Genomic DNA, 16,542 nt, shown 5'->3' on the forward strand with positions numbered 1-16,542 from the left:
AACTGTCAAAGAGGTGTTGATGCAAGCGATGGAGGGCTTCATTAGACTTGAAACAAAACAGTCCTATCAGAGAGATAGCAGAAACTTAATTGTTGATTTAACCACCACTCTTGGAGCATTCTCAAAAAGAAGGAATGCACTGGCCAGCTCAGCAACAGCAAAAGGCCTCAAAGACGACAGAAGATAATTAAAGTGGAGTAAACAAAATCCCTTTGCACCATTTGGCCAAGCCAAGAGCATTCTTGTAGGCGATAAGGTGTCATAGTCCAAAGTCTGCAATCAACAGTCGTCTTCATGAATGTAAATACGGAGAGTTTACCTCAAGATGCAAACCACTGACGCTTAAATAGAAACATGAGATCAGAGTTTAGATCAGAGAAAAGATCAAAATACTGTTTGAAAGGATTAAATCAACTGGAATGTGTATGAAAACGGTGGCAACAGAACAGTATTTAGAAGACTGGAGGCGTACCACATCTGTCCATCGTGGTAAGGTGGTGTTATGGCGCGGGCATGTTATGCATCTGAGTCTATCGTGATATGACTGCTGCTTGAAGTATCTGCCCAGATCCCACAAAAGCTATGGTTATCTATATTACAGATCAATAATAACTCAAAACGCACTACAAAAGCAACCCATGGGTCCGACCTTAGCTCAACTAAGCGTGCCTGTTTAAAAAGCTTGAATTTCAGCTGAAAGTCCACCTGCTCATTCACGTCTTGATTTTTTCCATTTCAAATCCATTGTGTGGATGTACAGCAGCAATGTTCCTGGTTTTGCTAGTTTCTGGGATAAAAACAAGTAAAAATATTGGCAAAATTAAGTCCACGCTAATGGATGAGGTTGAAGACACACATGCAGTGCCACACGTTATTCCCACAAGTGCTAACATTAGCATTGCTAGTAACAGGAACCTTCTTCCTTGCAGCGCCCTAGGCTAGTGGCGAATGGCGCCATAACATCTTAGGATGGCACGTAATAAAATTACATAACACAACTAGGGACCTGCAGTGCTTTCTCAAATTGTTCATTCTGTATTTGGTGGTTAGTTGAACAAAATTCGAAAAAGTTTAGGCGACGTACTATGAGTCTGACACACGCAGCGAATGCAAATGGAGAACCTAACAGTCGATATTGGCAGCAGCATGAATAAATTAACATAATATGTAAGAAAATGAAATAGTAATTTTTTTTTTTTTAAACAAACATATAGATGTTATTGACAGTGATGTCTCACCTGTGTGTTGTCTGTGTATTAACACGTGGATATTTAGGTTTTTAAATTCACTATTTATTTTTTTCTGCTTCAGGTGATCTGTCTGGTGCAACGATGATGTCAGTAGACGTGACCAATCGTAACGGCCCTGCCGCCACGCCCCCCACCTCACTCAGCCTTCGCTCTTCACACAACCAGCTCCTCACCAGCGATGTCATCAAACAAGGCTCCGCCACTCCTCCCAAATGTCGGAAGAAGTATGCGCTTACCAGCATCCAGGCCGCCATGGGCCTCGGTGAAGTGGTGCCGCCCTCATCGGCATCATCATCTCCATCGTCATCCCCGTCACAGTCCTCCACTCCCAACAATCCCAAACTAGCAAAGAATGGGGTGAACCAGCTTCGTAAAGCTGGCCAGGACCACAACAAAAACACAACTGACCCTGATTTGATGGATTCAGAAATAATAGCAGATGACCTTAATGTCAACGTGGCAGAGGAACAAGACAGTCGCACTCTTACTAATAATGATCGAGAGGAAGATGCCAACCTTCACCCAGATACTCACAGTGATGTAGAGGCTGAGCAGACGACAGAGCCTGACTTGGACTGTAACATAAACACTACTGTGGAGCTCAAACTGAGCAGCAGCACGGCTGATTTGGACTTTGACTCAGAGGACACCAATGACATCAGCATCTTGTCTGAGAAGGAAATGATGTTAAAGATGAAGATCGAGGAAGATGAGATGGTGGGGGGAGAGGAAGATGAGGAGACGAAGCCTTTACTGACAGTAGACAGTGAACCCCCTGTGAAGAACCACAAAGTTTCTCCAGGCCTGGAGCTCATCTCTGACCTCCACTCCAACCTCAAGCACCTCAAATCTGGCAAGAACTCTCCAGTACCCCCTCCTCCTTCCCCACCCAAGCAAGCCAGTCCAGAAGACACTCCCCTGCTCTCCATGGTCTCCTGCCCCTCCTCTTCCTCCTCATCCTCCTCTCCAGAGACGAAGAAGGACAGAAGAACTGGCGCAAAGACAGACTGTGCTTTGAACCGCATCCAGAATCTGAACCCCAGTGACGAAGAGTTGAGCTGGACTACCTTGTCCCAGGAGAGCAACTCGCCAGAGGAGACAGGTACGCACACGGACAGACACACACAGAGCCCATGAAGCCTTAATGCAGCAAACGTTACTGATATTTACAAATATTCAGTGTAGTTTTTATGTGAGTCTTATGTCAGCTACTGTGGTATGTTTTGTTTTGGAGGGTTTTCCCCCTCCTGCTGTTTAGCGGTTTCACCGTCCTCTCTACTGATGACATTTTTCCATTTACCCAGAGTGTGTGTGCGTGCACATCTGAGAGTGTGTGTGTCCATTCATGGATATGCAGAGCTCAAGCATTGCTTAAAAAGAATAACAAAAACTCCAGCCTCCAGTAAATCTCCCAGAATCCCTCAGGCACAGGAAGTGCCCTTGTAACCTCATGGGGGTTGGTGTGCCAGATCAGCTGTGTCCTGTTTCCAGCTTCATCCTGATCATATGTGTGTGAACCAGCCTTAACTTAATGCATAAACTAGCTGCCAATATCTTGGTGTGTTAGATGTTTTTTTTCCCCCCTCATCTTAAAGCTCCACAGAATGGAGCTGCTTTCCTCTCCCCTGTTGCACTTGTATTCGTCTGTATTGATCAGCTACCTTGAGCTTCATCTCTTATTATATATCTGTGAATACGAGCATCTGGTCTCTGCAAATATTAGATAATGGATAACCTTTCCATAAGAACCTGTAAGCTGGGTCAAGAGAAAAGCTGTAGTCTGCTGTTAGTCTAACATAGTTTTAGTTTTAACAACTACAATAATTACCTTCCCTATGTGTGCAAATCCTGAACTTTAAAAATGAAAACTAATTAAGACTAATACTGAACAATTTTAAATAAAAATGTAACTGAAAGAAGCGCAACTCTAGAAGTTGACTTAAAAACTAATTAAAATACAGAAAAAGTAATATCCCTGAGACACAGAGTGACTGAGATATTCTTAGTTGTTCAATTTCTGTTCCTCTCATCCTGTAATGATGGGCATAATGATGACGCTGACTAATATTTAATATATAGACATAGAAAAGAAATCAGATGTAGCCCTACTTTACATCTGTATGTTTCTTCTCTGTCTTTGGTTACTTTGTAGATAATTTCTCTGTTTAAACCTTTAGATATAAAATATCTGGGAAAAATGGTATTGTTTAGATTGCAAACAGCTACTCAGTTTTGCCATCTAATGAACTATTATTAATATTGTTATTATTCATTGTTACAAAGCTGTGAGGATAAACTTTTGCGTGATATTTAGAGTTTGAGAGTCTCCATCTGTTGCGGGTCTCTTGCTTTCTTGTATTTGCATGTTGGCTACGTCTGCAGGTCTCTTCAGTTCACTGTTGTTCTTTGCCAGCGTTATGTTAAAATCTGGGTATGGAGTTTTTCTCTGGGCACTTAAAACTTGTGGTTTAGTGTAAGACGAGCAAAACACATCCGTGCTCCTGCAGAACAGCAGCCGGTCCTGCAACATAACCATATGGGCACTTTAGTGTTCCTCATAGCTTGTCATATAAACAAAGCCTCCAGATTAACAGAAAGAAGAGGCTGTGGTCTCGGCTGTAAACAGTGCCGTCTTTCTGAGTCTGTGAGTTGTACTGCTGCTTTTTTTTTTTTTTTTTTTTTTTTTTTTTTTTTTTGGCTTTCTGATGACTCACAGTCTCAAGTTGAAAGCTCTGAGCATCTGTGTAACTCATTTCTCTACAAGTTGGAATACCAGCAGCTTGCATTTTTACAGTTTTACTGTCGTGTTGTCTGGATTTCAGGATTACATTTTCATGTGTTCATTTGTCCAGGATTTCATTGTGTATAAAAGCCCATCTAGGGATGTGCATCGCAAATTAGCTAAGGCTATAAATGCTGGCGTGTATGGCACTGTTCATATTACATACCTGTTTCTATACAGAAAATTAATAAACGAAAGTAACAGTCTTTCAGATCCATCTTTGCTTATTTGCAATGTCATTTAAAAAAGAGAACCAGGACCATGATGTGTGTAGTGGAGGAGCTCAGTAAGGAAGCAAATGACTAGTTAAATTGTATATGTCACTTTCATCCCCGCAGGCCTATATAATCAAGCACCTTGGCATGCAGACTGCTTATACAAACATTGTGAAAGAATGGGTCGGTCTCAGGCGCTACATGAATTCCAGGATGGTATCATGACAGGATGCCACCTGTGCAACAAGTCTGGTTGTGACATTTCCTTGCTACTAAATATTCCACTGTCAGCTGTTAGTGGTATTATAACAAAGTGAAAGCGATTAGGAACGACAGCAACTCGGCCACGAGGGGTAGGCCACGTAAAATCCCAGACTGGAGTCAGCGGATGCTGAAGCATATAGTGTGCAGAGGTCGCAGGACCACTAAACTTCATGTGGGCTTCAGCTTGGCTGAAATACAGTGACTAGACAGCTTCATTGAATGAGTTTCCATGAATGAGCAGCTGCATCCGAGCCTTACATCACCAAGCAGTGGTGTAAAGCATGCGACCACTGCACTGTAGAGCAGTGGAGACGTGTTTGCTAGACTGACGAATCATGCTTCTCTGTCTGACAATCTGACGCATGACTCTGGGTTTAGCTATTTCCAGGAAAACGGTACTTCCCTGACTGCATTAGGACAATTTCATGCTCCAAAATTTGTGGGAACAGTTTGATGATGATCCCTTCCTGTTCCAACATGACTGCACACCAGTGCACAAAGCAAGGTCCATAAATACATGGATGAGCGAGTCTGACTGCCCTGCAAAGAGACCTGACCTCAACCTGATAGAACACCTTTGGGATGAATTAGAATAGAGACTGCGAGCCAGGCCTTCTCAGTGTCACAAATGTGCTTCTGGAAGAATAGTGAAAAGATTCCCGGAAATACACTCCTAAACCTCCGGAAAGCCTTCCCAGAAGAGTTGAAGCTGTTATAGCTGCAAAGGGTGAGCTGACGTCATATTAAACCCTATGATTTAAGAATGGGATTTCACTCAAGTTCATGTGCGTGTGAAGGCAGATGAGAGAGTACTTTTGGCAGTATAGTGTATCTATCCAACTCCTAGTTGCCCATACTGTAGTGCCCCCTTTCTGCTTTTGTCAAACTCACGTTGACAAATCTGTGTTGTTTTCCCAGCAGTGTGATAGATTCCTCTGTGGGGATTGTGGGCTAGAGGGTTGGTATGACCCTGTTTTCCCACAAAGGTGTCAAAACACACACACACTCTGCATACAGAGTCTAAGAGGGTCCTTCAAGCCCTATTTATAGAAGTCTAACATTATCACATAACATCCTGTACTGTAAAACAGATTTCATGGTACAGCATTCATGATAGTTTGTGTAGGTAGTTGAAGTATTTTGGGACATGCAACTGTGTAGTCTGTCCAAAAACCAATGCTGATTAGAGCAGCAGTGGAGAACAGTGGAGTTCACCACAAAGAGCAAACAAAATTAAAGTTCCTGCTCTGTTCTGACTCAAGCTAGTAGCTAAGCTAAAGGACCAACAACCATTGCCCAACCATTGTAGGAAACAGTTACTGGCTGTGGTGACAGGGGACAACTACATGTACACCAGTGTTCGGCCAGGTTGGTCCCTTAACTCAAGCACAGTATAACTGAATGGTGATTAGTGCCAAAAAGCAACGCGTGATGCTCAAAGTGTGTTTGAGACAGTTACATGTCTTTCTACCTCTCTGACCCACCTCGTCCTCGCACCTCCACTGGATGAGATGCTGAATAAAAGCCGATTTGGAGGTTGCCAGGACAACCAAGAGAGGCTGAAAAAGAGGGAGAAAATAATAAACCTAGAAATTCGATAAGGATGACTGTGCCACATTTTAGCCTCCTTCCATGTGCCCCGGCTGCATGTTTGGTTTTGAACAGGAAAGGGAGGGTAGAGCTTTTTTTTTTTTTTTCTTTTGTTTTGTTTTGTCTTCTTGTTGATGTGGCTGATGCTCTAGATAGAGAGGGGAGAGACAAGCAGCAAACACAGCTCGCCTGCAGGGGGAAACAGCCCCCCCCCCGTATAAATGTTTGTCTTTCACTCCTGTTTTCCTCAGTCGCAGGCTCTCCATCCTTTTTTTTTTTTTTTGCTCCTCCTCTCATTCACTCTTTCTCCCCATTTTTTTTTCCTACTGCCTCTCTCGTCACATCATGTTTTCTCTACCTCTCTGCCTTGATTTGTCCCCCCTCCTCTCTCTCTCTTTCTCTTTCTCTCTCTTTCCCTTCCTCTCTCTCTCCCTCCCTTCTTGGTCTCCTCACCCCCTCTGCTGCGGTGTCCCCCTCACTCTGATCTCTGCTTCCTTCTCTCTCTTTCCATCTCTGTCTGGGCTTCTCTCTTTGGTTACAGCATTGGGTTTTGCTGTATGAGAGGCAGCTAGCTAACTATGATGCTGGGAAAAGACTACATGCTGGCCATTGTGATTGTCAATTACGAGGGTAGGTGCATTTTTACAGAGTTGGCCGGAAGCTGGACTGTTGTCTTTGAGTTTCAATTCTGTCTGAGCATGCATGTGTCTGTGTCTTCCTACATGGGGATGAAGTTTATTTCTGTAATGACATCATCTGCAGAAACAGTCTGGTTGGTTCATGCTGTGTTAATATGTCAATGCTGGTGTGCATGTGTGGTGTGGTGTCTGTATGTGTTTTGCTCCAGAAGCTTGCAGCTCTCCCCCTCCCCCTGCTCAACTGTACTCTGGCATGCAGCTGCATGCTAACCGAGGCTATCACAGGCTAACTGCTACGTAGGTCCCCATTTCCACCAGCTGCGTAGGTGCACTTTAACAGTATCTGTGCAAGCACACCAAGTCTCCTAATGCCGTTTCCTTACTTGCCACATCCGTTGCCGAGAGTGACACTGATAACTTTGAGTCATTGTGTAGCCCTCAGACCTTTCCAGCCAGAGATCTCCTCTCTTTTCTCTTTCAGTGTTTCTCTCTAATTTTGTTTATGCAGATGCATTAATCCACATCCAGTAGTCATCTCATGCTGGCACCCATTCTAAGTCACCATCTTTCCTCTCGCTCAAAGCAGATGGAGACGCTCAGATTCTCTCTCTTGTAGTTTTATTTGCTCTGACCTATTTTTCATTCTCAAAAGACTCCAACTCCCAGCAGTCAGTGCACCACCCTAAAGGATGTCCTTATCTCCCAGCGAGTGCGTTTTTCTATATTTTCTATGATTTATGCTCTTTGAGAGTCTTAATAACTTGTGTGTGCACGCATGTGTGTCTGAGTGCCATCACAGTCTGGCCCGACCCCGTTGTCACAATGACATATGGCCTGCTGTCGTGGCAACGGGCCCACTCGCTGCGTTTCATCAGCATGGTCAGCAGTTCAAGAACGCCTTGCAATCACACAAACGTACATAAATACATGCAGCACCAGCTGACCGGCCCCTTGGAGCTTATATCACTTTTATGAGTTGCTACACCCCCAACAGAGTTTGGGATCGTCTTTACTACGTCTGCCACGACATCATCTCCACACAGGAACACAAAGATCCCATCAATACTTCACTGTGTGTGTGTGTGTGTGTGTGTGTGTGTGTGTGTGTGTGTGTGTGTGCGTGCGTGCGTGCGTGCGTGTGCACGTGCATGTGCATGCTGCCAGGAAACTGCAACCTTCACATGAGATGACTTTTAGTCCAAGAGTGAAGAAAAATTAATTTAAGTACTCCATCTCCACAGAGTGTGTGTTTGTGTGCGCACATGTGTTTTCAAGGTAACAGCTGTAGCTCCTCTAAATATATCACTGCCCAATAAATTATGCTAACAGACATCTGCTCTGTTTGCTGATGTTGTGTTCTGTTGGTGGAGGAAAGTTTAATTTTCACATAAATCTGCACATGCATACATTCTGAGAAGCAGACTAAAGCACAGATGAGACGTTTGCTGTAGTTGCATCTCAACTTTGGAACAGTCGCCTCTTCACCATTAGGACCTCACCAACACTTGACATGTTTAAAGCCCCCTGTAAAACACATCCTTTGAGCTTTTGACACTTTTTTTTACTTTTTTTTTTCCTTGTCTTACTTTTTTCTGTATTTTCTTGCTCTGATTTATTCATTTTATTAGTACAGCACTTTATTTATAAGCTCATTTAAAAAACAAATTAACTTTACTAAGCCCGTACAGCACTCAGAAAAGTTTATTTCTGGTTGAAATTAGACAAAGAGACATTTGTGGTGATGGTGCACGCATAACCATGATCAGTCAATATGGAGTCTGTGTTATCTTATGTCTGGGACCTGGGATTTTGATGTTAAGGTTTTCTGTGTATTAGAGTTCTTTGTTCTGTATTGTTGATAATCTGGCTTTCTGGTATTTCTAAAGGTTTATGGTTCTTTTTTTCCCTTATTGCTGATACGAGTTCCCTTTCGTGTTACTTCTTTGTTCCAGTTCAAGTCCTTAAGCTCTGTAGCCGTCAAGCTCTGTAGCCTTCTGTTTATGATGGTAATTCTGCTTTTTTTAGGTTCTCATGAAATTCTTGTTATCTGTGTCTTTAGTTCCTTCACTAGTTTGTTAATCCCTGTTTCTGTTCTCATTCTGTTTCTTCAGTCTTCTGTCCATATTTCTGGTATTTCTATGTCATTTTCACATGTGTGAGTCTGCCATCTGTTAGTCCTTGTCTTACTTTGGTAGTCTTTTGTCTCTTGTCTCTAGTTTTACTTCCCCTGTCTCGTTATTCTTGATTTGTTGCTGCTGTATTTCCCACCTGTTTCCTTTTCTCTCATTACCATGTGTGTATTTATTGTCGTCCCCTATACTGTGTGCTCTCTTTTTTTTTTTGTGTGTGTGTACTTCCTTATAGTCCTGGATTTGTATTCTTGGCTCCTGTTTAGGGGTTTTGGTTTTTTTTTGGGTATTTAAGGAAGACTCAACCATTAAAGCTGTTTTGAGGTCATTTCTTGTCTCATGAGTCCTGCGTCTGGGTCCTAATCCTGCCTTCTCCACAGGGTTTCATGAGTATTTAATTCTATGCACTTTACTGTTACTGAGTATTGCCCCTCTTCTTTCCACTTCATTAGGCTGTATATCGAACAATGAACAGCTTTGTGTATGAAGTTTAACTACTATGTTGCTTTGATCATATTTAACCTATAGCTTTCCAATGTATAAAAATGTGAAGGGGAAAACGTCACACAATTTAATGGTGGGTGGAGAGGAAATGCTCGCAGGAAGTCCTATTGCTTTGGGAGCCTATAACAGCATAACTGAGAGATCGGGGTCACCTGAAAGTTTTGAGTTGAAAAGAGGATGTCTCTGAATTTAGACTGGTAGATGGTCCACAAGCCTGATAACGGAAGGCTCTGCCTCCCATTCTGCTGTTAGAAGCTCCAAGATACCATAGGTAGGATAATTTGGTACTACAAGGAGTTTAAGGTTAAATTGAAGAACAACGGATCACACACCCATGGAAATCAAGCGGCACATTTCTCTAAAACAGGGTTCAGTGAAGAAGCTAACACAATTACCAGGGCCAGTGAAGAACAATTCCTCATTTGTGTCACGCTGAATAAACTGTAATATGTTTTAAGTACTGAGTGGGTCGCTCATTGAGAAAGTGTCTCAGCTGCTTTAGATGTAAGAGAAATCCTGATATGTGTTTGATATTTTTTTCTTTTTTTTTTTTTTGCCCGTGTGATATCTTTCATTTAAAAAGTGTGTAGCGCTTTGTTTAACAAATGCTACAGAAGTGCTTTACAGGCGTTCTTGTGCACATGGAGATATGGTTGGTTAAAAGGGACAGGTGCAGCAGATGCCGGTAATCCAGCTCAGCTGTTGACGTAGCTCAATGTGGGTTCACTTTGAATTAACTGTATGGTGCAAAAACAGCCACAGAGACGGGAAGTTTTGGGGGAAACGGAGCAGGAGAATGATGGCCCTACACCCTCCATCCATCCATTCACAATTTTCTTCCACCAGATATTTGGAGCGAGCAGTCATTCCAGACAGACCCCGACCTGCCTCCAGGATGGAAAAAGATTACAGACATGGCTGGTATCTACTACTGGCACATTCCTACAGGCACCACTCAGTGGGAACGGCCCGCCACTCATCCACAACCCCCTGGACAGATGGAGTCCACGGCCCTGGGTGATCACTCAGCCTCAACACCACGTAAACCTTCCCTGGGCTCACTCAGCCCCTCACCCACTCCAGACCACGAGGTGAGGGACATGCATCAGACTTCACATTATGACCACTGTGGATGTTAATTTGACACGTACCACCTACCTAATCGTTACTGCAGACCATGTGCACACTCTCATGGAAACGGTCTTTCCTGATGGCTATGGCCTCTTTCAGCAAAAATGATTCAGGAATGGTTTGAGAAGCACAACAACGAGTCTAAAGTGTTGACCCCGCCTTCAAATTCCCCAGATTTCAATCTAATTTAGCATCTGTAGGATTTGCTTGAGAAATGAGTCCGATCCACAGATGCCCCACCTCACACAACTTACAGGACTTAAAGGATGTGTTGCTAACATCTTGGTGCCAGATACCACAGCACACCTTTCTTTTTGTAGTTGAGAATAGATTCTGACGAAGGCAATCAGCTCACAGCATACATGAAGAGATGAAGGGAAAGTAATGCAGTCAAACAATTTGATTTAAAAACAAAGTAATAAAGTCAAACTTTAATGCAGTGAAGGTAGTGTATCTATTACTGGCTACAATGCAATTTAGTTGATAATGAAACTCCTCAACTCTTAATAACAGCTAAGCATTAATAAAACTGGAAATGTCACAGCGGTTAAAATGAAAATGTTTATTTTGAGCTTTGGATTAGCATAAATCAACAAAAGCGCACACAGCACAGAATAATTATGAGGAAAACTGTAATAACACCTGTGTTGGAAGTGAATTAAGCACTCTGTGCTGCTGTTCTCAGAATAATATGTACATGACTTGTACTTAATGCTGCTGTGAGTTTTCATGAACAGGTATTTTTACAATTTGTATTTATGCAACTGACATGAGGACCAGTCGGTGCTGCCGACAGTAATTCTGTCAAGTGCAAATGACGAGCATTTCCCTAAACAAGATGGGAAAAAATGGATTTCTTGAATCCATTAATCATTGTTGACTCCAATAAATATGGATTAAACAGTGTGTCTTTATTTTTTTAATACCTCTGTGTTTCCATGCGCTTACAGTCATGCCAGGCCGAGATCTTCTTCAGGGGGTCGACTCGCTCGGGCAGCACCACCTCTGACAGCTCAGTGGAGCCTCTGTCCACTCACGAGCCCACACTCCCCACATGTGGATTTGTGAACAGCTGTTACTTTGTAAGCCACCGTTGTTTTTGTGTTACATTGTACTTCACAGGAGTCTGTGATGTTCATCGCGGTTTGCAAGAGTTATTTTCACGCTTCCATGTGCCAGTTTTAAACGGCGCAGTGCATTTGTCTGGGTTTCAATATAGTTTTATTTAAATGTAGGCAGCTGGGCAAAGGGAGTGAGAGGGAGAGCACTGTTAACACTCCAGTCTGGTAGCAGAATACAAGAACACTGAGCCGATCAATCAGTCAATCATGTAGAATGATAGGTGGAAATGTAGAGAGGAAAGGAGATGGATAGAGAGCGGCCCCATGTAGATAAAATATCGATCCAGTGAGAATGGACTGATGTTGACAGATGGATGTGCCTCAATCTGATTCTGGCACATCCATCTGATGCGATCGACCTCCAGACTGCTCGAGTATCACCCAGCTGCACAAAAGCTAAAATGGCAGACGGACCAACATGGTGCAGCAGGATGTCACTAAACAGAGTCTCATCATTTCTCTCTCTGATGTCTCTTTAGCCGCGCTCCACGTCTCTGCAGGGTGTGGATCAAGAGTGTCGCTCTCAGCGTCACGAAGATGAGGAAAAGGTAGGAGTCCCAATCTGCCCTGAGACTTGTAGCATCTTTTTTCACTTTTTTCTTAGTTCTGTAAATAATTCCTCTGCACCCGTACGTGTATATTACTGTATTTGACTCCTTGTATCATATATAGAGCAGTCAATAAGTGTTTGGACTCTGACACTGATTTAACCTTGTACTTCAGCATGCTTTCCCCCATAAAGACAACATTTGACAACCAGAGACTCACCCCTCAGTTCAGAAGAGAGCTCCTAGTAAGCTTTCAAGGGGCAAAGACTGGGAACAAGTGTAATGGTCATTGGACATCAGCTGCAGTCACTATAACATCTAGTATTATAGCTTTTAGTAGTGTGACTTTTATAATGATTTTCTAGTTATATTGATGTCTTTTTCTACTTTTTGTCATCTCTTTGCACACTTTCAGTGTAATTACTGTATCTTTGTGCTGTAGTAAAGCTTGAAAACAACAGAAATGGTGTCACGGTCTAAACACTTGCTGATGGGTCCTGTATGTTTGTGTCGCTTACATTCTACTAATCAAGAATCGACAGATTCTCAGTAGCGAGGTGAATGTTCAATGGGAGCAAAACAAATCGGGGAAAACCCGGAAAGTCCCGTTGGACTCTTCTTGGCCCTTTTACTTTTATTTAGGAAACGTTTTGCTGCTTTGCTCGTTATTGCAACACCGTCTGAGTGTAGAGTAAGCTGGTTAGCTAACAACATTGTTCTGTCTTTATCCCCTTGCCCCCCTCTCCACCCAACCTTTGACTCTCAATCCTTGACCCGCCACTGTGTGTGTGTGTGTGTGTTTGTGTCTTAACGCCAAATATAGAAACAGGTCTGGAGTGAATTTGGCGGAAAAATTGATAGTGAAATGTGGAAGGCAAGTATAATGCACTCGGTGTCAGTGAGTCTTGTTCTTGGTCTAACCTCACCAGCTTTTTGAGTGTGTGCATTTATACATCCTGTGCTAAAGTTCACTGCCTGGGCAAAAAGCATGCGTGGCTGATGCTTTAACATAAAAATATCTGCACAAACCGCAGCCTCTGATCATGCCTGATGTGTAAGAACATGTCTGTTTACTCCACTCCAGCGACACATTAGGTTGTTTCTTTCTTTACATACGCCAGTAATATATTTTCATCTTTCTGTTCTGGTGGCACAGATCTGACTGCGTAGTCACACACACCAGTGTGTGTACATACCACATAAACCTTTTTCTTTCTGAATGCAGCATGCCCCATTACACATAACACACCAATGCCATTTATCCATCCGGCAGCAGCATTCGCTCCACACTTGGATGCATGCTGGCATTCACGCTGAAGGGTCAGAATTTACATCTATTTCGTGTCTTGTAGCGCCTCTACCACAGGAGCTTGTGCCCCATGAATTTTATGACGGGTACACATAGGTGTTTCAGTTTATAGCGGTAATATTTTTGGACATTGCCACATATCTCGCTGGAGCAAAATGACCAGCAAGCCTGTGAAAATGATCTTTTTTTTAGGAGGACTGAGGAAGAAATACAACCACACGAGAAGATAGAGTAATTTTTTTTTTTTTTAAAAACAGTAGGAATCCATAAGGAACATCCATATTAACATTAAAAGGATAATGCCAGCTCATCTTCTTGTTGTTAAATCTGGATGTCTTCATCAGGATCTTATCTGGCTGCACTTACTCCTGTTGGATCATTCAGTTTTGTTTTGTTTTTTTAATTCAGGAGAGTGTTTCAGTGACAGAAGACACAATCGGTTTATATTCTCATACAGTATTCCAGGTTGCATGTGTAAAAGATGCTCTAGGGTGGAACCCCTGCTGGATACAGAGGCTTATTTTGCTATGATTTTCACATATGTGCATCAGGACCTGCAGGCAGCCACAGTGAACCCGGACCCCAGTCTGAAAGAGTTTGAGGGTGCTACGCTTCGCTACGCGTCACTCAAGCTAAGGTAAAATACAGAAGACACACAAATCCATCCAGCTTCTGTGCATGAATCTCTGAAAGCCTCCAGAGCTGCAGTTATTAAACAGATTGTCCTGTATTTTAATCTCTTCTTTGTTTCTTGGAGATTGTATTTAATTAAAGTGTAACAGGTTCAGCCAAAGCAGCCAGTTAGATCCTCTCTTCAGGAAAAGGGTCCATGTTCTGCTAGTGTATCGCCTGCTTGTAGCTTCTGTAAATTCACACATCAGACAGAAACCTTGCTAACAAAGCAGCTAATAGTTCTCTTATGTTTAAACTATTTTCAGGAGCCGTCCAGCAGCAGAAGAAGAAGAATCCAGCAGTATTAACAGTGACCCCGAGGCAAAGGTAAAACCCTTTTTCTAAACTTTATATACATGAAGGTCAGCATTACGCACTGGCCTTCGAATGTCTTTATAATGTGTGGTCTTAGACACAGGACAGGCTGAATCAGGTGAGGTTGTTATGTAGCTGTTGCCTCTATATTTAAAAAAAAAAAAAAAAAAAAAAAAAATGGTATGAAGTAGGTTAAAAGATCATTTTAGAATTTAAGTGCCAAACATGCTACTTTTTTATAAAAGTACTTCAATTTTTTCAGTGTCTAAAGTTCCTTTAAATGGTTAAAGTTACACTCGGCTTTCCAGCACTCATGATCTGCTGCTGTTGTTGAAAGAAGAGAAAGCTTGCCCCCCAGTGGTGGAAGAGGAAAATACAAGTGTGCAGTGGTGGACCCTCTTTAAGCATCCAAACCAGAAATTCAAATGAGACATTTAAGCCTTTAAGGAGTCTCAGGCTCAGTAAAACTTACTACTGTGGTATGGAACGCCAGGACTGCCATAATGAATTAATTAAATACACCATTAAATAATTAATTAAATGTGGCAATAATTAATTAAAATTGGAATTAATTAATTAAATAAATAGTTATGATATATGTAATTAATTAATTATTGACACATTTAATTAATTATTTATGTATTTCACGTTTTAATTAATTATTGACACATTTAATTAATTAATTATTGACATATTTAATTAATTATTTATGTATTTCACATTTTAATTAATTATTGACACATTTAATTAATTATTGACACATTTAATTAATTATTTAATGATATATTTATTTATTTCATTTTGGCAGTCCTGACGCCTGGCTCTCATCATGAAATAATTTTATCTGTCAGCCTCACCCATCAAACTCAGGGGGCGGGGTTAACGCTGATCGAGTCAAAACCATTGCTTTGGCCTGGTGGCCATTGTTTCTAGCACACAACCGGCATGTGGAAGCTAACAGAACTGAGCTTTGAAAAACCCTGTTTGTGTGTTACCAAATACCGTTTTAATATTTTTTTAGCCGAGAATGTAGTGGTTTAATCTTCATGTGTCTGGTCGGTTTGTCAAGATACAGCCTCTTTGCAAAAGTGTTTCGATGATTTCGGAGATGTCGTCCCAGTCTCACGGCAAAGCGTGGGATAGACCCGCTCGCCTCGCAAGCAATCCCACCGACAAAGCGCAGGCCCCGGTACACAGCTGTAGTAACCCCCGCTGACTTCTTTTACTGAGGTTATATTTATCGGTGTTTTATTTCCTGATGTTCTTATGTGTCCTACGTGTTTCAGTCGCCAATTCTGAATTATAACTAACATTAAAAACATGTTTAAGGAGGAGAGAGAGCAAATAAATCTGTTTAACATCTGATCTTTGGGTTTTTGTTCAGTAATCAGCATGACCTGTGTATAAACACATAAAAGAGATAACGTTGGTGTTTCCGTCATGTAGTAACTGCTGGCTTTAACTGTACGAAGGTTGTTCGACACTATGAAACACATACAGACTTCATGATGTTCGGCTAATATTTTTATTGTGAATATTAATCATGCTGACCTCGCTCTGTACACCACGCAGCGAGGTCAGCATATCCACGATATCCTCAGCTCCATGAGTTAACACAAAGTTTCCCAGCTGACTAACTGCCAACTATTCCAGAGACGTGAAAATATACAGCATAAAGAAAAGTGTAAGAGACTCAGCAGCAGATTAGAATAACAGTTTGTGGCGTGAATAAGACACGGCGGGACCACGAAGCAACGTTCAGAGTCATCTTTATTTACATCTCACCACACCACAACACCCCCAAACCCCTCAGTCCCCGTGTTTTTAACTAGGCGGGCGTGATTAAGGATGCCGTGCAGGTGCGTCCGCCCTCCCTGCACGGCACCGCAGACCACGCCCCACCACATACCCCCATCGCCCGATTGAGGCCGGGGAGCCATCCGGCCGAACCTACTCCCCCACCGCCAGTGGGAGAGGGAGTCAGCCCGGACAGCTGGCACCCCCAGGCCCCGGCCAAGCGACGGGGAGGTGCGAGTTCAGGCGGCCGCCCGCGAATCCAGCGGCGCAGGCAAAG

General features: G+C 42.6%; 1 protein-coding gene across 8 annotated transcripts in view; it reads left to right on the top strand.

Moving 5' to 3' along the window:
- Positions 1–16,542, top strand: part of LOC113024178 (amyloid-beta A4 precursor protein-binding family B member 2) — an 88,779-nt gene that overhangs the window by 50,791 nt on the left and 21,446 nt on the right. For 6 of the 8 annotated variants that reach the window (XM_026171004.1, XM_026171005.1, XM_026171006.1 and 3 more), the window contains 7 exons: positions 1,312–2,352; positions 10,219–10,463; positions 11,454–11,585; positions 12,104–12,172; positions 12,996–13,046; positions 14,033–14,118; positions 14,420–14,480. In XM_026171004.1, coding sequence (XP_026026789.1) covers positions 1,312–2,352; positions 10,219–10,463; positions 11,454–11,585; positions 12,104–12,172; positions 12,996–13,046; positions 14,033–14,118; positions 14,420–14,480 — 1,685 coding nt within the window. Of the gene's footprint in view, positions 1–1,311; positions 2,353–6,539; positions 6,732–10,218; positions 10,464–11,453; positions 11,586–12,103; positions 12,173–12,995; positions 13,047–14,032; positions 14,119–14,419; positions 14,481–16,542 lie in introns of those variants that run through there. The other 2 variants (XM_026171011.1, XM_026171010.1) reach the window with 2 other exon arrangements.

Source organism: Astatotilapia calliptera, chromosome 6 (assembly GCF_900246225.1).
Source record: "Astatotilapia calliptera chromosome 6, fAstCal1.2, whole genome shotgun sequence".
NCBI lineage: Eukaryota > Metazoa > Chordata > Actinopteri > Cichliformes > Cichlidae > Astatotilapia > Astatotilapia calliptera.